This window comes from Rhinatrema bivittatum, chromosome 4, assembly GCF_901001135.1.
Source record: "Rhinatrema bivittatum chromosome 4, aRhiBiv1.1, whole genome shotgun sequence".
Classification (NCBI taxonomy): Eukaryota; Metazoa; Chordata; class Amphibia; order Gymnophiona; family Rhinatrematidae; genus Rhinatrema; species Rhinatrema bivittatum.
Window position 1 is genome coordinate 320022808 of NC_042618.1, and position 24358 is coordinate 320047165.

General features: G+C 39.0%; 1 protein-coding gene across 1 annotated transcript in view; it reads left to right on the forward strand.

Annotated features, from left to right (window-relative positions):
- LOC115090787 (protoheme IX farnesyltransferase, mitochondrial) overlaps positions 1-24110 on the forward strand; it is a 483471-nt gene extending 459361 nt beyond the window's left edge. Inside the window, exon 7 of the mRNA XM_029600293.1 lies at positions 23714-24110. Coding sequence (XP_029456153.1) covers positions 23714-23769 — 56 coding nt within the window. The 3' untranslated portion in view covers positions 23770-24110. The remainder of the gene's footprint in view (positions 1-23713) is intronic.
- Positions 24111-24358: the final 248 nt, after the last annotated feature.

A 24358-nucleotide genomic window follows, 5' to 3' on the forward strand; every position in this document is an offset into this window, starting at 1 on the left:
GGACATCAATCACTTAGAGGTTCCATCTAACTTAGAAGTTTAAAACGTAGACCAATATAATTTAAATAAAATAAAATCATGAGACATTGTCAGGACCAACCTGGTTCTGCATTACTCAAGGAAAGCCACCATCAGTTATGGTAAGAGAGGTTTTGTATTATGTTTCTACTGTAAATAGTTCTAATGTACTTTGACAGTGGACTTTGTGAATACTGAATAATTAAGAATCTGAGAAAGTATTTCTTTGAGCCCATAGAAATATTTTAGTGCTTTAATGCTTGATCCATGCACTGTCTAAGTTTTTTTGATTTAGTTGGATTTTATGTGCTATTTTCACTTGCCGTGTCCCCTTCTCTTGTTATGTCCTTCAGCTAGTAAAGCACACTGCCACCTGTGCATCTCTTCCATGCTGATGGTTATATTTATCAGTTTTGTAGTAAAGTATAGGTTAATCTGGAACTGGTTTTCTTTGAGAATAGGTTCATCAGTTTCAACCAAGTTTATTCCTGCAGCACCCATATTTGTGTACAAATAATCTCAATCTTGTTTCAAATTACTGTTTTAACCATAGAAACGTAGTTTTACCCAACTTAATAGCAATGCAAACTTGCATATTGATGAACGGTTTCCACACTGGCAATCCCACGTACTCAGGGTTGTTAGAGCACCACAATATGTACAATATCATAAAGACTTTACTAAAGTGCATACCAATAAATGCTAAACACTCAAAAACATAGAAGTAAAATATAATGGCAAATAAAGACCATATGATCAATCCAATCTGCCCGTTCACATCTCCTGCTCAGCTATATAGTGCCTTCCTCTCCCTCCGAGTTCCTCTGTGCTTGTCCCATATTTTCTTGAACTTCAGTCCCCCTGTACTTTACTGCTTGTTTGGGTTTTTGCAATCCAACTGCATGACTGCATTTTTTAGAATTCAGTTTTAGCTGCCAGACTATAAACTATTTCTCAATCTTCATAACATCTTTCCTCATGTTTTGCACCCTTTCCAGAGTGTCTTTTGCAAATGTTGGTATCATCTGTACACACCAGAAGCATTCTTTGATGTGATAATTCTGAGTAATTAAAGAAATTCACTGTGAAACTGGAGGATGTAATAGATAAAAACATGACTTGCCATACTGGGTCAGACCAAAGGTCCATCAAGCCCAGTATCCTGTTTCCAACAGTGACCAAGCCAGGTCACAAGTACCTGGCAGGATTCCAAGGGGTAGATAGATTCCAAGCTTCTTATCCCAAGAATTAGCAGTGGATTTCTGCAATTCTACCTTAATAATGGTTAATGGACTTTTCCTCCAGGAACTTATCCAATCCTTTTTTAAACATAGCTACACTAATACCTTTCACCTCATCCTCTGGCAACGAATTCAGAGCTTAATTATGCATTGAATAAAAAAAAATATTTTCTGTTATTAGTTTTAAATGTAATAGAAACATAGAAACATAGAAATGACGGCAGAAGAAGACCAAACGGCCCATCCAGTCTGCCCAGCAAGCTTCACACGTTTTTTTCTCTCATACTTATCTGTTTCTCTTAGCTCTTGGTTCTATTTCCCTTCCACCCCCACCATTGAAATATCTAGCTTGATTAGTTAGGGGTAGTAGGGGTAGTAACCGCCGCAATAAGCAAGCTACACCCATGCTTATTTGTTTTACCCAGACTATGTTATACAGTCCTTATTGGTTGTTTTTCTTCTCCCCTGCTGTTGAAGCAGGGAGCTATGCTGGAAATGCGTGATGTATCAGTCTTCTCCCATGCTGTTGAAGCAGAGAGCCATGCTGGATATGCATCGAAAGTGAAGTATCGGACACAATTGGTTTGGGGTAGTAACCGCCGTAACAAGCCTTCATTGTGTGTCCCCTGTTCTTTGTACGTTTCGAAAGATTAAACCGATTTACGTTTACGCGTTACACTCCACTCATTATTTTATAGACCCCTATCTTATCTCCCTTCAGCTGTTTCTTTTCCAAGCTGAAGAGTCCTAACCTCTTTAGCCTTTCTTCATAGGGGAATTGTTCCATTGCCTTTATCAAATTTACAAACTAAAGAGTGACGAATCATCAGGATCAGATAGTATTTACCCCCAGCGTTCTGAAAAACATTGAATATGAAATTGCAAACTTGTTACTAGTAATATGTAAACCTATCATTTAAAATGCCCTTAATGTCTGAAGATTGGAGGGTAGATAATGTAATGCCAATTTTTAAAAAGGAATCCAAATGGGATCTGGTGAACTATAGACCAGGGGTGGCCAACTCCAGTCCTCAAGAGCCACAAACAAGCCAAGTTTTCATGAGACAGATTTGCATGCACTGCCTCCATTGTATGCAAATATATCTCATGCATATTAATTTTGGATATCATAAAAACCTGGCTGCTTTGTGACTTTTGAGGATTGGAGTTGATCACCCCTGCTATAGACCATGAACCTGATATCTGTGCTGAGCAAAATAATGGAAGCTACTCTTAAAAAAAAAAAATTACTGGCCATATAGATAACATAAGAAAATAAGATTTGCCATACTGGGTCAGACCAAAGGTCCATCTAGCCCAATTTCCTGTTTCCAAAGTTGGCCAATCCAGGTCACATACTCCTGGCAGGATCCTAAAAGGTTGATAGATTCTAAGCTACTTAAACCAGGGATAAGCAGTGTACTTCCCCAAGTCCACCTTAATAATGATTTATGGACTTTTTTTTTTTTTTTTTTTGCAGGATCTTTTCCAAACCTTTTTTAAACTTAGCTAGGCGTCATAGTGGATAACACTTAGTGGATAACACATAGTGGATAACATTTAGATCTAGGCGTCATAGTGGATAACACATTGAAATCGTCGGTTCAGTGTGCTGCAGCAGTCAAAAAAGCAAACAGAATGTTGGGAATTATTAGAAAGGGAATGGTGAATAAAACGGAAAATGTCATAATGCCTCTGTATCGCTCCATGGTGAGACCACACCTTGAATACTGTGTACAATTCTGGTCGCCGCATCTCAAAAAAGATATAATTGCGATGGAGAAGGTACAGAGAAGGGCTACCAAAATGATAAGGGGAATGGAACAACTCCCCTATGAGGAAAGACTAAAGAGGTTAGAACTTTTCAGCTTGGAGAAGAGACGACTGAGGGGGGATATGATAGAGATGTTTAAAATCATGAGAGGTCTAGAACGGGTAGATGGGAATCGGTTATTTACTCTTTCGGATAGTAGAAAGACTAGGGGGCACTCCATGAAGTTAGCATGGGCACATTTAAAACTAATCAGAGAAAGTTCTTTTTTACTCAATGCACAATTAAACTCTGGAATTTGTTGCCAGAGGATGTGGTTAGTGCAGTTAGTATAGTGGTGTTTAAAAAAGGACTGGATAAGTTCTTGGAGGAGAAGTCCATTACCTGCTATTAAGTTCACTTATAGAATGGCCACTGCCATTAGCAATGGTAACATGGAATAGACTTAGTTTTAGGGTACTTGCCATGTTCTTATGGCCTGGATTGGCCACTGTTGGAAACAGGATGCTGGGCTTGATGGACCCTTGGTCTGACCCAGTATGGCATTTTCTTATGTTCTTATGTTCTTACTAACAGCATTTACCATGTCTTCCGGCAACGAATTTCAGAATTGAATTATGTGTTGAGTAAAAATATATATTCTCCTATTTGTCTCAAATGTATTATTTAGTAACTTCATTGCTTGTCCCCCTAGTCTTTGTACTTTTTGAAAGAGTGAATAACTGATTTGAATTTACCCATTCCACTCCACTCATGATTTTATAGACCTCTACCATATCTCCCCTTAGCCATCTCCAAGCTGAAGAGCCCTAACCTCTTTAACATTTCCTCATAAGGGAATCATTCCATCCCTTTTATCTTTTTGTTTGCCCTTCTATGTACCTTTTCTAATTCTACTATATCTTTTTGAGATGTAGTCACCAGAACTGAACACAATCCTTGAGGCCTTGTTTCGCTCCATGGTATCATACCATGGAGCGAAACAGGGGCATTATGATATTCCCTGTTTTATTCTTGATTACTTTCCTAATAAATGCTAGTATTGTATTTGCTTTCTTGGCTGCTGCTGCACACTGAAAAGAGGATTTCAACATATTATCTACAATGACGTCTAGATCTTTTTCCTGGATGGTGTCTCCCAATGTGCATTGTGTAGCTATAATTTGGGTTGTTCTTCCCTACATGCATGACTTTGCACTTGTCCACATTAAATATCATCTGCCATTTGGATGCCCAGTTTCCCAGTCTCACAAGGTCCTCTTGCAGTTTCTTAATGGGGGAAAGTCAACATGGTTTAGCTTGAGGATGTCTTGATTTACCAATCTATTAGATTTGTTTGAAGGTGTAAATAAGCATGTTGATAAAGGCAAAGCTAGTTGTTATAATATATTTGGATTTTCGGAAGGCATTTGAAAAAGTCCCTCATAAGAGACTCCTTGGGAAATTAAAAAGTCATGGGATAGGAGGCAGTTTCCTCTTGTGGCTTGGTAACTGGTTAAAAAATAGTAAACAAAAAATATGCATAAGTGGTCAGTTTCCCAAATGGAGTGCCCCAGGGATCTGAGTGAGATCTGTTTCTTATTCATTACTGATATGGAAAAAGGAGCAATGAATGAAGTGATCAAATTTGCATTAAATTATTAAGGTTAAAAAATAAACAGTGAAATGGAGGAATTGCAGAATTACCTTGTCAGACTAGAAGACTGGCATCTAAATGGTAGGTAAAACTTAATGTGGAAATGTTCAAAGTAATGCACATAGGAAAAATTATCCTGACTACAGATACACAATGCTGAGTTCTGTATTAGGGATCACCATTCAGAAAAAGCATCCTTGTGCACAATGGGGCAGATTTTAAAAGCCCTGCGCACCGGCACACCTATGTTGTATAGGCCACCAGCGCGCACAAAGCCCCGGGACGCAAGTAAGTCCCAGGACTTTGCTTGGGCATGTTGGGGGCGGCGTGGCCAACACCTCCAAACCAGCCCCTGGGCCAGGGAATGGTGCGCCGGCAGCTCGCCGGTGCGCAAGTTACACCTGCCTCGGGCAGGCGTAACTTTCTTAAAGGTGGGGGGGGATTTAGTTAGGGCTGGGGGTGGGTTAGGTAGGGGAAGGGAGGAAGAAGGGGGGGGGCCATAAAAACGTTCCCTCCAAGGCCGCTCCGATTTCGGAGTGGCCTTGGAGGGAACGGAGGCAGGCGGCTCGGCGCGCGCAGGTTGCACAATTGTGCACCCCCCCTGTGCAAGCCGACCCTGGATTTTATAACATGCGCGCGGTAGCGCGCGCATGTTATAAAATCGGGCATAGATTTGTTCACGCCGGGTTGCGCGAACAAATCTACGCCCGCGCATAACTTTAAAAATCTACCCCAAAATTTTGAAATCCTCAGTTCAATGGGCAGCAATGGTCAAAAAGCAAATAGAATATTAGGAACTATTTAGAAAGGAATGGAGAATATTATAATGCCTCTGTATCGATCCTTGATGCAATCACACCTTGAGTGTTGCATGCAGTTTTGGTTGCCCCATTTAAAAAAAAAAGACTTGGCAGAACTACAAAAAGTAAAGAGAAGGGCAACAATATGGTAAAGGGGATGGAATGGCTCTCTCGTGAAGAAAGGCTAACAGGCTATGACTGTTTAGTTTGGAAAAGAGGTGGCTGAGAAGGTGATACAATAGAGAATTATAAAATCATGAGTGGGGTTGAATGGGTAAATAGAGGATGATAATTTACCCTTCAAATGATACTAAAACAATTGGAGAACCCATGAAACAAACAGCCAGCAGATTTTAAACACATTATAGAAAGTATTTTTTCACTCTGTGTACAATCAAACTATGGAATCTGTATTCAGAGGATGTGGTCATGCATAGCTGTATTTAACAGAGGTATGTATAAGTTCCTGGAGAAAAGTCCGTAAACAGTTATTTTATGGACTTGGGACAAGCAATCACTTATCCATGGGAGGCAGCAACCAGAAGTAGATCTTTTTGGCATCTATCAGGATTCTGTGATCTGAACTAGCCACTATCAGGAAGGATGCTGCGCTTGAGACACCTTATTCTCACCCAGCATGGTATACCTTAAATTATTTTATTATTATTATTTATGTATAAAAATGTCAGTATACCATCAGCAGGACAATCCTACTTAAAGAAACAATTCAAATATTGTTCAATTACCCATTAAACCTTCATTTAGACCCAAAACGGAAAGGAAAAAAAGAAAAACACAGGAGGAAAAAAACAATAAAGATATGGCAAAACATTTAAATCTAGACTCAAACAACATCCCTACTCTTCAAACATGAACTCTTTCTTCCACATTAGGACTATCCCCAGAAACCTTCTTAGAATTTAGAAAAAAATCTAAGTTGGTCAGGGACAAAGAAAGCATGCTTAATATTAGAATATTTAATTATACATTCACAAGCATAATGAAGAAAAAATATTGCACCAATACAGCGAGCCTTTGGCACATGTCTAAAAATAACTTTCTATGTTCCTGCATAATTTTAACCACATCTGGGAAAACCCAGATTTTCAGTCCCAGAAACAAAATCTGAACTTGCTAAACACACAATCATACTCAAATCCTTCACAAAAAAATCAAAGGATACCAGTAGTATATCCCTTTCTTGCTCTTCCATGGATGATTTCTCTAGTATGTTAGTCCAAACTATCCAAGGAGATCTGGGCCACGCTATGTTCTTCAGCCAAATTCACAGCTCTTCCACCAGGAAGATAGAAAACCTGTTTCACTGGAGGCGCTGAATCCAATGGAAGATTCAGCACATTATTCAAATCTCTCTTGAAGAAATCTCTAGGTGTAGTACCTTGTAGTTTAGGGAAGTTCAGAAATCTAAGGTTCAGATACCTTGTATAATTTTCAAGTTATTTTATTTTCTGGTGTAAAGCTCCTTGACCCGAACCACAAGAGCACTGATTCCTCACATATCCCTGGCACTCTATTCCAAGGCTTCCAGTTTCCCCTTAATTTCCTTACTGCAGGATTCCCTAATTATGAGTAAGCGAGTTCATAGCTTGAGCAAAGGAATTAATATCAGAACACCACTTACTTATAGAATAATCAAGGCTGCCTAAATGGAGTCTAGTTAGCAGAAGTTCTAGATGGGAGAGTGTACAGTGGCCAAAGTTGATGTGCCTATATTGGGAGTTGGTTTCACAAAATGCCCTACGGCTTACAAGTTGACCTAGATTTCCCCACTGCAATAGCTGCCAGAATATCTCCATCCTCCAGCTGTTGTTTAGCCTCCTTCACAGTCTTCAGCACTGGTTTCTGGGGAGCCAGAGTGAGACTGGCCCTTTCTCACAAGCGGTGCCAGACTTTATTTATTTATTTTATTTATTTATATTCTTTTTTTATACCGAAATATAGCAGAATGCCTTCATTCCGGTTTACAGTGAAACAGTGTAACAAATTTATACAGAGACTTGGTGTCAAACATGACCCATGCTCCCCGCCTGGTGGCAAAGAAGGAGGCGGGGTGAGGGAAACCTCCTCCCCTTACAAAACAGGCTATTCTGTACCGGAGCTGAAATCAGGGGACCCACCCCCCCAAAAAAAATATATATATCAGAAATGCAGGACACAAATCCATCAGTTGTCTCCTGTACCAGAGATCTACCTGCAGGAGTAGAGGAATAGGATTGCAGCTGCACTTTTCTCTTAGACTGTATAATTGTGAACAAACAGTAAGTAGAAATCCTAGGCTATGCCACCATCTTGCTCTTCCCTCACATCTTCAACATATCTTATATTTTTATGTTCTCAATGGTACACCAAAAATGTTTGAATAAATTGTTATAGAAAACGAGATTATACTAGCTGCATTGTCAATGATACTTGGTAATGATACTATTAGAAGACAATATATACTGCCACTCTAATATTTCTTTTGGAAGTAATCCATTATTTAAATGTTTTGCTTAAGAGTGCCACACAGGGGTATTAGTCTGGAGATGTGAATGAAATTGTCAATGACATCTATTTACTCTTAAGTTTATCACAGGAGGTGGTGTTGAACACATGCAATAAAGCTGCTTCGAAAAACTAAAATAAACTAGGAACCTAGTTTACTTGTTTATGCTTTACAAATGGTTCTGCTCTCAACATATCTATTACATAGAAAACCATCCAATGATTTATTTCTTCTGATGTATTTTACTGCTATATCCTCCATTACATCACTTTGTGATCATGATGCCTGAAAAAATGGTGTTCCAGCAAATTTGAATGAAAGTTCATCAATTGGTAAGTCTTTGAAGTGCTCATAATACATAAATAAACACAACGTGTTGGCAGAAAAGTACTGCTTCGCCTGCCGATTTGCATCTTTACAGAGCATATCCTATCACTGACACCCTTCTGCCCTGCAATTCTGTCATTCTTTTGGCTCCTACCGCTATTTGTCATAGTGCCATGTTTCTAAGCAAGACACTTCCACATTATTTAGCCTCAGAGCATAAGAAACCTGCATGTAGACAACTTTAAGATAGAGGCCATTAATACCAACATGTAAATTGGACAATGCAATGTAGAGGCTGGAGAGCAAAGAGAAGAAAGCATATTTTGCATATTAGTAGGTTTAAAATGAGATATCTTTTACAGTACAAAAAGTATCTCCAGGAACACCTAGTGATTTAATTATAAATCTATAATTTTATATTTGCAACATAAGAAAACTCATTTCAGAGAATAGGAAGTAGGGGCATGTTAACCAATTTAGGTTTCTTTCCTTTGAATAATTTAGTAATATAAAATGGGTGGGACTGATATCTCTAGGAACATGTCCTTAGTTGTACAGAAATAATTTAATTGATCACCATTCTCCACACCAACACTTTCAAGCATAAAAACATTATTCTTAGTCAAAGCAGCTGTCAATCAAAATGATCAACATTCTATCACAGAGCTTTCAAAAGTCATGTTGGAAAGTCAGCTGCAAGACCTGAAAATAAGTCATTTGCATTTTCTCATATAGAGGGCCAGATTTTCAAAGGGGTACGCGTGTACCCCCCGAAAACCTGGCCGAAGTACCCCCTGCGCGCGCCGAGCCTATGTTGAGTAGGCTCAATGGCATGCGCAAGCCCGGGACGGGGCGTGTTGGGGGGGCGTGTCGCAGTGGTGCGTCATTTGGGGGCGGGGCCGCAGGCATGGTTCCGGCCTGGGGGCATTTCGGGGCGTGTCCGAGGCCTCCGAAATGGCTCCCGGGCCTGGGAATTGCGCGCCGGCGGCCGGCCCGGCGCACGCAAGTTACGCCTGACAGGCGTAACTTGTGCAAGAGGTGGGGGGGTTTAGATAGGGCTGGGGGGGTGGGTCAGGTAGGGGAAAGGTGGGGGAGGTAGAAGGAAAGTTCCCTCTGAGGCCGCTCCGATTTCAGAGCGGCCTCGGAGGGAACGGAGGCAGGCTGCGCGGCTCGGCGCACTCAGGCTGCCAATTTTGGGCAGCCTTGTGCGCGCCGACCCCGAGTACTCTTGTTTGTGCCTGGTGCGTGAACAAAAGTACGCACGGGCGCAGATTTTGTTTGTAATAACAACTCTGACTAAGTCTTAAATCACACAATAATATATTTATTATACTGAGTATAAGCAATGGTATACGCAGGAAGCAAAGGTATACTTACAACATGTACATAGCACATCTATGGTCTGGAACATTTGCTTAATTTTTTCTTTTTGCAAGCTCTTTTTATATACATTTTCTGTAAGCTAATTGATAACTACTATTTGTTCCAAAACCACAAGATTTCAGTTAACCTTGCTGCTAAGTGCAGCTACTCTTTGTTCCCGTTTAATCTTATCTTACTTCATATGCACAAACTTTCTTCACAGATACCCTTTTTCAGATCTGTTATCTTCACAGATACCCTTTCTCAGACCTGTCATCTTCTTATCTTATGCTCATCCTGTGACTTCACTTGTTGACGTTTCACCTGGATTCTGCTAATGTGTGTGTTACTAGGCCATAGTTCATATGTTGCTTTGCAAAACTAGGCCATAGTTCACCATAGCTTCTTCTTCTTTCTTCAGAGCCTTAATTCATTTTGAGGCCTCTGGTATTTTTTCCATTAGTATGTTCTACAATCCTCCCTTGAGCCAGATTGACTCTGGCTCACATTAGGTGTCTTCATTCTTCACACAGGGGAACAGCATAGAGACTAGGGTTTTCTTCTTTGTATCTGTGGACACCTCCCTAGGACCTCCCTTTTTTAACTGCTCTCACTTTCCGTTTCCCAGCTATCATCTGTACTGATTGTGGTTTGGATCATTCTAGTAGTTCTCAAGTTTATATTGCTATACGCTATCATATTGGTTACTGGTTTTGGTGTTGGCATCTTTGGTCGACAATATTGTAATACTGAACAAATACATGGAATACAAAAACATAACATTATACCTAAAACTAGTAATCCAAGAAAAACCCCTACTATCCCCTTCAAATGACTAGATAAGTTAGAAAACCAGGAGGTTATGGAATCCCACCAAGTTACTGAGATTCCTCCCTCAAAATCGCTAACTTGAAGTCTAGCCAGTTCTTGTATCTTTTGCATTGCGTTGTAAACTATATGAGAGCGATTAACCACTACTGTACAACATTCAGAGCTATTAAGTACCGTACACAATCCGCCTTGGGCAGCCAATATATAGTCCAGACCATGTCGATTATATGTAGAAACCGTAGTTAATTCATCTACCGTGTCTTGAAGGGCTTTAAGGGCGATTTCTAATTCATGCGTGACTACATGGAGAACAGATTGTAGTCGCCGAATGGCCATTCCCAATTCAGCTGCAACTGCAGGTTGGGCAAATGGTAACCATGAGGTATAGCTTAATGCGTCTAATCTAGTTTTAGTTAAAGGGTAGGTTGTGTTAATATAATCCAATGAGAGTTGGATTGCTTGATCTTCAGGGACAGCTGAGGGAATACTCCTTCGGGAGCGGGTATGCATAGGGTGATTTAATGGAATAATTCGAGAAAAATAGTTAAATGTAACTAACACACAAAATTCATAGTATGTAGGGAGTTTGAGGAAGACTATTCCATCACACAACCAATAATGTCCAACATAAAGATTTGCAAAGTTTTGTATTACGGTATCATTGCTATTGTCATAAGGGCCATAAACAAAAGGAGATTTATATTTTCCTAATACACTACAAGGAACCAAAGATAAGTCATTTTCAGATGAACAGTTATTGTCTGCTATGTTGAAGAGGTCACACAGACGTGGACAGACAGTGTATGTGGAATTGAAAGTGCGTATGTATTGGGTGTCGGTGGCTACATGTACAATCTTGGACAAATTTGCTATACATGGGAGGCAACCTGGTGGAGGAGATGCAGTAATATGTGAAAATGTGCAATTACAGCTTATTACAATGTCAGTGAAAGGGGTGCTGGGTAAGATGGTTCCCTTACGAATAATCCATGTTGTATTGTATGTGGAGTAAGTATAGTTGCAAGGAATAGGGTTCGGGGAAGTAACATTACTAAGGCAAAGAAAACCATTTTTTGGTAAATCGGCTGTAAGTGGGGGAGGTTTGGCATTACCCAAATATTGTGCCCATGTTTGTCCTGCTAATGGATCTATGGTCATATTGTGTGGTCCATTATCTTTAAATCCTAAAATATGGTGTAATGGAACTGGAAAGGAAATGGCTGGGACATGTGAATGGGCTTTTTGATGTGGAGTACAGACGATACAATCAGTAACATCTGCTGGAAGAGTCTTTACTAATTCTTGTATTGTCTGTACCCACAAATTTGTTAAACCTGAAACAGGGGCCTGTTGGAGAGGGAAAGAAATAACAAGTGGCCATGTATACGTTAGTACATATAAACAGGTTAGTAAACATAACATTTTCTTTTCCTGCAGTCGTCAGTCTACTTCAGAGAGAAAAGATAATGCAACAGTCCAATTATAGTATCGGATTAAATGTCCGTATATCCGACAAATGTACCCAAGTGGAATGTTCAGATAGTTTAGCAGCAGTATGGCTGAGGTCTGTGATAGTGAAAGGTCCAACGTATATCGGATCCTTCCAAGTCTTGTGGGTGTAATTCTTTCGTAGTACTTGATCACCTACTGAAAAGGAAGCGCAAAAAGATTGTTTAGGAACCTTTTTCGATTCAGTCTGTATTAGATCTGCTGCCATGGCTACTAGGGGCTGAACTTTTTTCCAATACTCTACTTGAGTATCAGTTTGTCTTATTCTCACCGGATTCATAATCCGTCCTGTCTGTAATTGAAATGGAGTGATCTCATGGATTGTACCTGGCGTATTCCGTATATTCATTAAGGCCAATGGTAATACATCCAACCAGGTATATAATTTGTTTGTTTTGTTTTTATTTAATGCTGCTAGCAATACCCTCAATTTGGTTTTCAATATTCCATTATATCGTTCTACCAAACCATTCGAGGTTGGCTTATAGACTGACACACGTCGATGGATAATATTACAGATCTCTTGTAATTCATTCATAATTTGGTTATTAAAGTGTGTCCCATTATCAGATACAATTTTGATCGGACATCCATGGGCTGGTAAAATTCTATGTAAAAAGGTATCAATAACTACATGAGCTGTTTCTTTTGTACATGGGAAAGCTTCTATCCAATGTGAAAAGCTATCCACCCATACCAATACATACCGTTTTCCTTTAACTGCTTCAATCATATCAGTGTAATCAATGTGCCATTCCAAACCTGGTCCCTGGGGGATAGGCAAGTTACCAGGACTCACAGCTGGGCCTCGACGAGCTATATGAGTAGAACAGACTAAACAGTTATGAATTATCTGTACAGCTAAAGCATAAAGATTCTGGTTCCAATGATTACTTTGTATGCCTGCTAATAGTGCAGTGGCAGACAGATGCATGGTTGCATGCCATGCAAAGAAGTATCGCAACACTTCTGATGTTGTCAAACATTTTTTTCCATTAGGGTGGAGCCATTCTTTCCCTTTTTTATAACATCCAATTGTCACCCATTTCTGTAATTCCTCACCACTAGGTTGTTCATGGAGTATGTCAAGTGGCATGGGATATGGAGTATGCATTAATTCTGAGCTAAACCGTGTTTGCATAGTCATTAGTTTCACAGTAAGCACTTCTGTAGCAGCTTTATCTGCTAGGTCATTTCCTTGTGCCTCAAAGCTCATATGTCCAGTATGTGCTGGCGTCCATACTATAGCAGTTTTAGAACCAGCCCCTTCCCTTTTTGATAATAAGTTCAATATTTGTTTCCAGTTGTTGATATGTTGTAAGGGCTGACCCGTGGCAGTAATCATTCCCCTTCTTTTCCATTTCAATAAATGGTATTGTAGAGAACTAACTACATATGAACTATCAGTATAGATTGTGCAGTGCTCTTTTATTCCTGAAGATTTCAAAGCTGCTATTACAGCAAGGAGTTCAGCTTCTTGTGCTGTTACACCTTTCCCTGTTTGATACTGTATTTTGGTAATAATATCTAAACTGGGTGTAACACTTAATGCTGCAAACGCTGCTTGCTGGTCTTTCTGTGCCCCATCTGTAAACCATATTAGTCCCTTGTCAAGGGGATCAAACTGGGTCAGTAAAAGGTCCGGGATGTCTTTTCTTTCAATTTGTCTCTGTACATTACTAGGAAAAAAACAATCTAGTAACTTATTCTGAGCTTTCGTGAGAGGTGCTGTTACTATATCTTGGCCAGTCAATATTGTTTGATATTTACCAAATCTGGTTGCTGTCAATGCAGCCTGACTAGTCGTTAGCAAATGATGTATTGAATGAGCACAGTGTAAAATTAACGAGCTATATGGCATCATAGCTCGCCATTTACCAATAGCGGCGACAATAGCAGTTAATAACTTTGGAATTTCAGGTAGAGCCATTTCCACTGGACTATAGGATCCAGATAGAAATGCCACTGCTTGTTTCGGTGTATCTTCTTGATTTACAAAAGCAGCCCATGTGTTTCCCATGTCTCGGACCCATATATGCACTTTCAGCCTGGGGTCTACAGTACCTAAGGGTTCAGCCTGTAGTAAAGTCTGTAATACATCTTGTATTACCATTTCGTCATCTTCAGTCAATTTTATTTGCGCATAAGACCCAGTACCAGCCGGTACCTGTAAATGCCTCAGTAGAGGAGAAATGCGCGCTGAATAACTTGGTATCCATTGTCGACAGTAATTAAAAGTTCCCAATAAACCTCGTAATTGCTTTAAATTCTGGGGAAACTCCTGTTTCTGTAGTTCTAACAATAGGTCCTTTGTTATGTGTTTAGTAGCTGAGGATATTATTTGACCTAGAAAATTTACTTGAGTCTTAGCTAATACACATTTCTGTTGATTACATTTATATCCTGCCTCACCAAGCCTTTGTAATAATTTAAATGTCCATTCACAACATTCTATTTTAGTTTCAGCAGAAAGCAATATGTCATCAACATATGTAAATAAAGATACTGATTTAGGTAAAATACTTCTGAACTGCTCTAGATCCTTGTTCAATTGTTTTGAAAATACAGTCGGGCTATCTGTAAAACCTTGGGGCATCCGTGCCCATCGATAAGCCTTTGTGCCTAATACAAAAGATGTTAGATCACGAGAAGCAGTATGTAGAGGAATTGCAAAGAATGCATTAGATAAATCAATGACAGAGTTGAACTTATATATGGGCTGTGTTTGTAATAATGTCAGAGGATTAGCACATACTGGATATTGTGGAATCACTATATCATTCAATGCACGTAAATCATGAACAATTCTGACATCATTTTCTCCTTTTGGCACAGGGAACAAAGGAGTATTATAGGGTGACTGTGATTCTTCAATAATACCATGTTTTAACAATCTAGCAATATGTTTCATAGTAGGTTCCATTAATTTTTCTTTTACTGGATAAGGGCTCACATTTGGTCCCAGCTCAAATGGTACTGTTTTAATTCGATAAGCTGGAGCTGTTTTTGCCCTACCATAAGGAGACTCTTCAGTGCTCCACAAATCTAAAGGTAGTTGATCCCATTTCCATGCATCCGGGATTTCATTCTCCTCCTCACTTCCTATTGAAGTGAGTAATGAAAGGAGACTTTTAGAAGTTGGGATTTTAAAGGTGAGAGTTAATCCAAATTGAGTAAGTAGGTCTCGTCCTAGTAAATTTACAGGGCAATGTTCAGCAATTAAGAATTTAACTGAAGCTTCTCTTTTACCTTGTGTAGTGTTAATTACTACTGGGGTTAATTCAGTTAAATGTTTTTTACTGGGCTTGCCATCAAAGCCAATAGTGGTGTTTGTTTCAATGGATCTTTTTACAGCGCTTGGTTTAACACAAATAACAGATGATGTAGCGCCTGTATCAATCAAAAATTGCATTGGAACCTGCTGAGGACCTACTAATAGTTGAATAAACGGCTCTGAATTCTGTAAAAACACAGTATCACCCTGCATTATTCCCTTATTCCCCGACGTCTGTCAATAATTACCTTGGCCCCACACAGGGAATTGTGAGGGCTGTTGGCCAGCCTGTAACTGATCTGGTGCAGATAACGGTGGGGGTGTCTGCAATGTTTGGTTAAGCGGCGGCGGTGTCTGTAATGTTTGTTGTGTGTGATCAGGGACTCCTGATCGCCTGCATTCAGTTGCATAGTGTCCAAATGACTGGCAATTCCAGCACTGCACATGAGCTCTTCTATCAGGGGACGGTCTATTCATTATCCCCTGTGCAAAACCTCTTCCTCCCCTTCCCCTTCTCATCCCTCGACCTCGGGGGATATAGGAGGGATATGCTCCCTGATATATTCCTGCATACGGGGTACGCGGAGGACCCTGTATCACATAACAATCCTGTATATCACTGCCTTGTAGGTTTACTGTATCCTGATTTCTTTGTGTTTTCATATTCTTTTTCTCTTCTAAGTCCGCTATCTGTAATGTCATTAATTTGCTAGCCATTTTCTGTTGCTCTTTATTAGAAGTTCTTATCATTTTGCAATGCACTGAGGCGAAATGCATTAAAGTGTTTCTCACCTCTGGCCATGTTTTTGTTGAAAGTGCCACAACATTATTCAAATTAGTCTGCATATTTGCAGGCAAAGTAGCATAGAATAAATGTAAAAATACAGGGATGTTTGGCTGTATATCAGCATCCTGCCCGGTTTGTGCCTTATACATGTCCATACATTTTGTCAAGTGCATTGCAAAATCAGTTAAGCCATCCCATTTGGCTGCTGTGATAGCTGTAAAATCTATGCTGGTAGGATACAGGACATTTAAAGCATTTACCAAATCTATCCTATCTTGTCCTTGGAAAGGAATTCCATCGGCAATATGGGTGATAAGCCGTGGACGTGCGCTTACTGCTGAGAGTTGTGGTAAACTAATGCCGCAAGCTGCACATAGCGCCTTAAAATCCCCTATGGCTAAATGTGTTCCGGCCGTATTAGTATCTATTGCCTCGAGCCAGAGCCTTGCTCCTTTATGTATACTAGGCAATTTTTGTATAATCGTACTAATATCTACTGGTGTATATGGTTTATAAGCTGCAATGGGTGGCTGTTGCCCATTATCTCTTAGGAAGATAGGAAATTCTTTCAATTCCACATTATCTTTCTTGTTTCTTACTCCCTTAGAAGGTGGCGCGTTTAAATCTTGTATACATTTTAACCATATGTCTAGACCTTTTTGGATAAATTCCAAATCTTCTGACTCCGTACAATATTTGTTGATTAATTCCCTTATTTCTGAAAGCTGTGCTTCAGTTACTGGCCCTTCCGGGTGGCAAGGAGTGTTTATATTTGCATTGCCTAATTCTGTCTTAACAGTGGTCCACCATGGAGCCCCATATGAACCTTCCTCATTCGTTTTAATCCTTTCTTTAATCATCTCTGGTGTCAAGGATGACCCTTGAGCCGTTTCTGTTAACCGACTCTGTGGGGTTTCTGATAACACATTAGCCCGTAATTGCTGACAGTCCTTGCCATCGGCAGGTGTCAGGTGCACTAATCCCTTAATTTTAAAGTTATCTGTTCCAGGGAAAAGCTCAGCAGCTTCCCGTTCAAATTTAGCTGCTTGTTCTAAGTCCGGATATAAGGGTTTAGGCTTTTGTACAGGACCTTTCAACGGACCATAGCCTGCTGGTATAGGCATTAAAATTTCGTGATCACTGTCTTCCAGCAGGGGACATGTAGTCACATATGGGGGCGGATTTAGGGATTTTGATCCTATTTCATCTATAACCTTATTTTTCTTTTTTATTTCTTTATCAGCTGTATATGTCACCTGTCACTGAAAATAAATTCCAGACATGCAGGTGTTTCTTTAAACTATTTTTCTTTTTATTATCTTGTAGGAATGTTAACAATGGCAATAAATGACTAAGTTTCAAAGATCCTTCCATGGGCCAGGAAAGAAAGGAATCTTTAGCAGAGTATTTACCCCATTTGTCATTCGTTTTCTTAATAAGGTCTTTCTCAAATGGAAATAAATTAATTACATGCTGGACAGCCGTACATGTATCATCACTGTTAACATATAATGTACGTACCGTGTTAGGCTTTCCTAATTGTCCTTCTGGGACCCTTTTAGGGGTTGGGTGTGTGTTAACCATTTTAAACTGTCGTTTACTTAGTCTACGCACATATAACTGTATATAGTAACCAAAACAAAATAAGAACACAAAATATATACACGCTAATATCAACCCACACAGTAAATACAAGAAAAACAACAATTGCTGCAGCGTTAAAACCTCAGGCGCCTTTTCTCAAAACTATCACCACGATTTACACAGGACTCTTGGCCTTTAATTACCGATTGGGCTGCAGCTGATCAATCTGAGCCTTAGGAAATCAAACCAAGAGAACGTAAATCTTCTACTCTTCCCAAGAAATAATCAGAGTTGCTTCCGCAAACATGTGACAAATGCCCGCATTCAATCCACCAATTGTTTGTAATAACAACTCTGACTAAGTCTTAAATCACACAATAATATATTTATTATACTGAGTATAAGCAATGGTATACGCAGGAAGCAAAGGTATACTTACAACATGTACATAGCACATCTATGGTCTGGAACATTTGCTTAATTTTTTCTTTTTGCAAGCTCTTTTTATATACATTTTCTGTAAGCTAATTGATAACTACTATTTGTTCCAAAACCACAAGATTTCAGTTAACCTTGCTGCTAAGTGCAGCTACTCTTTGTTCCCGTTTAATCTTATCTTACTTCATATGCACAAACTTTCTTCACAGATACCCTTTTTCAGATCTGTTATCTTCACAGATACCCTTTCTCAGACCTGTCATCTTCTTATCTTATGCTCATCCTGTGACTTCACTTGTTGACGTTTCACCTGGATTCTGCTAATGTGTGTGTTACTAGGCCATAGTTCATATGTTGCTTTGCAAAACTAGGCCATAGTTCACCATAGCTTCTTCTTCTTTCTTCAGAGCCTTAATTCATTTTGAGGCCTCTGGTATTTTTTCCATTAGTATGTTCTACAATTTATAAAATCTACCCCACATTTTTTACACATTTCTCCTTACCAATTTTTCAGCTTTTTGGAAGCTCCGACAGACTAAAAACTGAAGTCCCCTCTACTTTAAATTTACTTTTGAAGGTATTTTTGTACTGCAGTGAGATGCCTTTAAGTTTTAATATCTCCAGAACACAAACTGACTTTCTAAAGCTGAGATTCATGGCCATCAGAATGACACTCAGCAAACAAACCCAGAGAAATCCTAACATAAGAGATCGCGACACGGGTATTGAACAAACGGCACAGGCTGCTGTTACCTTTGCAAATTGAGTTTTATACCTCATTTTCTGGCTCATATACTAGGTTTAAAGTCTCTTTGGCAGTAGTTTTATTGAAACTAATGAATGTATTTAAATTTATTTTTAATGCATGGTTTAGAACATTCACTGAATTGTAGTAACCATCGTTTCATTTAGTGTTAATTTTCTTCACAAATTACCCAAATGATTGTATTTTTTTCACCAAGGCAAACTGTTTAGTATGGCTTTATTATTTTTAATTCAACAAGTTACCACTGAAATAACACTTCAGATTGTGCAGTCATAAGGATATATTTACCCTTCAAGGGTACAGAAGGGGGCTTTTTATAATCCAATTGTTTGTATCTTTATGGTTGCACACCCTGGCCCGTGATGCTCTCTCCTTGTTTATGCTGTTTAAACCAAGATACCAAGAGGTGAAATGACATGCAGCAACTAGTAGATCATTATGTTCTCCAACTTACAAAGGTCTATTTTACCTCTTGTTAAAGTAATCAGGAGCCAATAATATGGATACACAATCACTAATTATTTGTAACAGAACCTTCTTAAATACTTGAAGGCATCAATCTTGGAGCTTTACCAAAAGCATTTGTATAGTGAAGAACTTCACCCCATGTCATCATCTGCCAGTCTTTTTGCTTTTTAACAAACCGCGATGAAACAAGTCTTTGTCTCAACAAAAGTTTTCAATATATTTTAAAATTGATGCCCCCAATGTCAGTCATAGTGATATACTTCACTTCTCCCAGAGAAGGTATCTCTTAACTTATGCAGAGCTTTTACAAAACCGCAAGTCCTAACATCAATGTTTTGAAGGAATTCTTCATCAGGAGACCTGTACCAAAGACTGACAAAGGAAAAATGAATACATACTTTTTTTAATAGGAAAATGTCAAAATGGTGACAACAGTCACATGACAGCAAGCAACCAATCACATGATGAATAACAGGTAATATAGCAATACATGAATAAATAAATCGGCAGCATTGTTCCAAGTGATGAAATCAATGAGTCAAATTACAAAAACACAGACCAATCAACGTCAAGTTTTAAATCATGTAGAGTCAGTTTTTAATGTTTCTGTTCAAGAAGCAATAATTGTAACTCCAAATTGCTTCTTTGAATAGATAGCAAAATAGTATCCAAAATGCCCCACATGAGAGATTCACAAGAATGCTGATAATCTATACAATGTTGGACAATTGGAGCTTCAATGCACTTGTTGTTCACAAAACTGTGGTGTTCAATCATTCTTATTCGAAAGGAACGAGATGTTTTCCCAATATATAAAAAAAACCCACAAGGGCATTGAATAAAGTATATGGCTCCCTTGGAGTTACAACTGAAAATATATTGCAACCTGATAGGAGTTCCATTGGGAAAAAATCAATGGAGACCCCGTAATCGCTTGACAACAGATAATGCAATCACAGTTGCATTTATCAAACCCACCGCTGATACCTGTGGAGTTTAGCATGGGACAGATAAGCTTCCAAGGTTACATGAGATCAAACTAATAACTCTTAAGTTTCTTGTACATTTCTAAGCAAACATGGGAGGACTTCTAAAAGCTGAATAAACTGAAATTACCAGCCAACACTGTAAGATAACATGCCAAATGGCATTAGCCTGAACTGAAAATGGAATCACACACAGTAATTTATCAAGAGGTTCCTTTTTCTTAGGCAACAGTAATAAATCAAGGTTTGCAAACAACCCCCATTTGTAAGCTTTCTTAAGGCAAGATACAAGATAATTTCTATCCAAAAATGTAGACACTATCACTTGAGTCTGAATTTTATAGTCCGCTATGGTAGACCACAATCTATGATACCGCAGAAATTGGCCCATTGGTAAGTTGGTGCAGATGAGAACTCTCAAAATGCAAGAGAATATTATGGCTTCTTAAAAATAGAAAAAGAAAAATGCCCATCAAAAGTGCTGGTGTTCATATTTAAAAAAATACCACAGTTTGCAATTCAATGTGGTAAGAAAATTGTCAATTCAAATCACAGTTAAGCCAAAAAAAAAAAAGCCATTTTACGTTTAAAGTTATTTTTTCCTGTTGGCCATAATTTTGAATCATCTACTCGATACAGCAGATAATTCCGCACTTCAATCAATTTCACTTGTATCGCCACATTCCACAGGTTGTCCTCCAGGGCCAATCGACTCTTCTATTGCAGCTTTTTGTAAAATGGTGGACTTAAAATTTGGAACTCACGAGAAATTATTTCTTGTTTCAAGATAAATTTTTCATACAAGTCAAGGGAACAGCAATGGGGGTCATCATAGCCCCTGTTATTGCTAGTTTGTATGTGGATAACTTTGAAAAAAGCTTTTTGACCAATCGTCACTTTGAACGGCATATTTACTTATGGGGCAGGTACATTGATGATATCCTTATGTTGTGGAAGTTCTTCACAAATTTTTTCTTCGGCTTAACTATGATTTGAATTTACAAGTTTCTTACCACATGGATTTGCAAACCGTGGCTTTTTTGGATATTAACATCAGCATTTTTGATGGGCATTTTTCTTTTTTCTATTTTTAAGACGCCAACAGACTGTAATATGCTCCTGCATTTTGAGAGTTGTAATCATTGCCATCTTAAAGCCAACTTAGCATTGGGCAAATTTCTTTTTTTTTTTTTTTTTTATTAAATTTCCAAACTTAGAATAGAACTTTTATATGTTCTCAGAAAAAAAATCAGACTAAGTATATATGTCTATACAAAAACAAAACTTACTTCCAAATCGGCAGATATGTCTGAATATTATAAGAAATAAAGGGGAGACCAAAATGTAAAGAAGCAGTCATAAAATGAAAAATAAACAATCATTTTACATTGCATTATAGTATAATCCATATGTCTTTCTTTAATGCCCAACCCCTGGTGGAGTATACTTAGGAATGTGAATCTAAATATAACCGTAATTGTATAGGATCAGTAAAAATATATTTAGAGTTCTGAAAAATGATTATACATTTACATGGAAATCGTAAGATAAATCTTGCTCCCCTAGATATTACCTCATTTCTCATTACAATACATTTTTTCCTTCTTTCTTTTGTACTTTTGGTGATATCCAGAAACACCCGTACCTGCTGACCATAAAGGTTCAGTGACTGATTACGAAAAACCATTCCTAACACTGAATCTCTTTCTGAAGAAAATGCAAACTGAACTAGTAAAGTAGCTCTCGTCAGATGATCATCTCTTGTGACATCTCCGAAAAAGCTGATAGGTCCACGGACAAAACTGAAGGTTGTTCTTGCTGGAAGTTTTTCTCTCCTTTAAGTGGGGTCTGGTTAGAGGTGGGTTACAAATTACATGTATACCATGGATATCTTTTCCTATCTCCTCCGGGTTACCTCCTCCGTCGTCACGGTGCTGTGCCTCTACCTTTGTGCCCATGGAGCCGTGTAAAACAGGGATCTTTGAAGATATCGGTATTTCACCGACTCTTCTAGGGGTTCCAAAGTCCAATGAGGCCGATTGCCTCTCTAGCAGCTTAACTGACGTCCTCCATTCTTCTTGGGATTCCAAGCGGCGGTTGAGGGATCGTTGGTGCGCTGGGACTGAGGGATGTTTCGTCTGCCTTGGGGCTCGGCGTCTGCTCCTCACCGAAACCTCCTGTGGCTCCTCCCACCAGCAACAACTGCATGTGTCCCGCAAACATTGTTTCAATCCGTGGCTGTCTGGAATCCTGAATTGGCATTGAGGTAATTTCTCTTACTTTAGCCTTTCTTTTTGTATGAGGCATTTTTATTTCAAAAGAGGAAATATTTTCATTTAAATTAGGCTAAGTTTTAGAAAAAGCCCTCGGAGCTGAAACACTTGCGTGCGTTCTATACGGCAGCCATCTTGGTCTCCCATTGGGCAAATTTCTGCAGCTTTGTAAATTGTGTTCTACCATGGTTGACTATAAAATTCAGGATCAAGCAATGGTGTCTAAATTTTTGGATAGAGGTTATCCTGTATCTTGCCTTAAGAAAGCTTACAAATGGGAGTTGTTTGGAAACCGTGATTTATTATTGTTCCTAAGAAAATGGAGCCTCTTGATAAATTACTGTGTGGGATTTCATTTTCAGCTCAGGCTAATGCCATTCGACGTGTCATCTTACAGCGTTGGCCGGTGCTGTCAGTTCATTTGACTTTTAGAAATCCTCCCATGTTTGCTTATAAGCACGCAAGAAGAGATTTATTGGTTGGATCTCATGTAACCTCGGAAGCTATCTGTCCCATGCTAAACTCCACAGGTATCAGCTGTGGGTTTGTTAAATGCAATCGTGATTGCATTATCTGCTGTCAAGCAATTATGGGGTCTCCACTGATTTTTTTTCCAATAAAACTCCCATCAGGTTGGTCCATATTTTTCAGTTATAATTCCAGGGGAGTCATGTTTTATTCAGTGCCCTTGTGCTTTTTTATATATTGGGCAGACATCTCATTCCTTTCGAATAAGAATAATTGATCACAGTTTTGTGAACAACTAGTGCATTGAAGTGCCTATTGTCCAACATTATATTATGTGAATCTCATGTGTGGCATTTTTGACACTATTTTGCCATCTATTCAAAGAGGAAATTTGAATTTACAATTACTGCATCTTGAAAAGAAATTGATTCATACATTTAAAAACTGACCCACATGATTTAAACCTTGATGTTGATTGGTCTGTGATTTCATAATTAGACTCATTGATTTCATCACTTGGAACGATGCTGCTGATTCATTCATTCATGTATTACTATATTACCTATTATGCATTGGCTGCTTGCTGTCATGTGATTGTTGTCGCCATTCTGACATTTTTCTTTAAAAAGAGTGTGCATTCATTTTTCCTTTGTCTGTCTTTGGTGCAGGTCTCCTGAGGAAGAATTCTTTCAAAACATCGATTTTGGGACTTGCGGTTATGTAAAAGCTCTGCATAATTTAAGAGATACCATCTCTGGGAGAAGTTAAGTATATCGCTGTGACTGACATTGGGGGACATCAGTTTTAAAATATATTGAAAACTTTTGTTGACACATAAAAACACTTGTTTCATTACAGTTTCTTAAAAAGCAAAAAGACTGGCATATGGTGATATGGGGTGGAGTTTTTCACTATAAAAATTCTATTAGTGAAGCTCCAGGTTTGAAGCCTTCAAAAATGTAAGAGGTTTCTGTTAGGGGTGTGCATTCGGATTGACCGCATTAGTAAAACGCAACTCATATTTTTTTTTTACTTAAAAAATTGATTCGACATAAACGATCGGATTTCCCACATATCGAACATAGATATGTTCGATATGTGGGAAATCGCGATTGTTGAGCCAAAATAAAAATATAAACCCCCTCACCCTCCTTAATCCCCCCCCCCCCCCGACTTACCACAACTCCCTGGTGATGGAGCGAGGAGTGAGGACGCCATTTCTGCAATCCTTGGCGAGAAGCATGTGACGTCGGCGGCATGTCGAGTGACGCCGGCGTCACGTGATTCCCGGCTCGTTCGCGCCGGACGGCTCG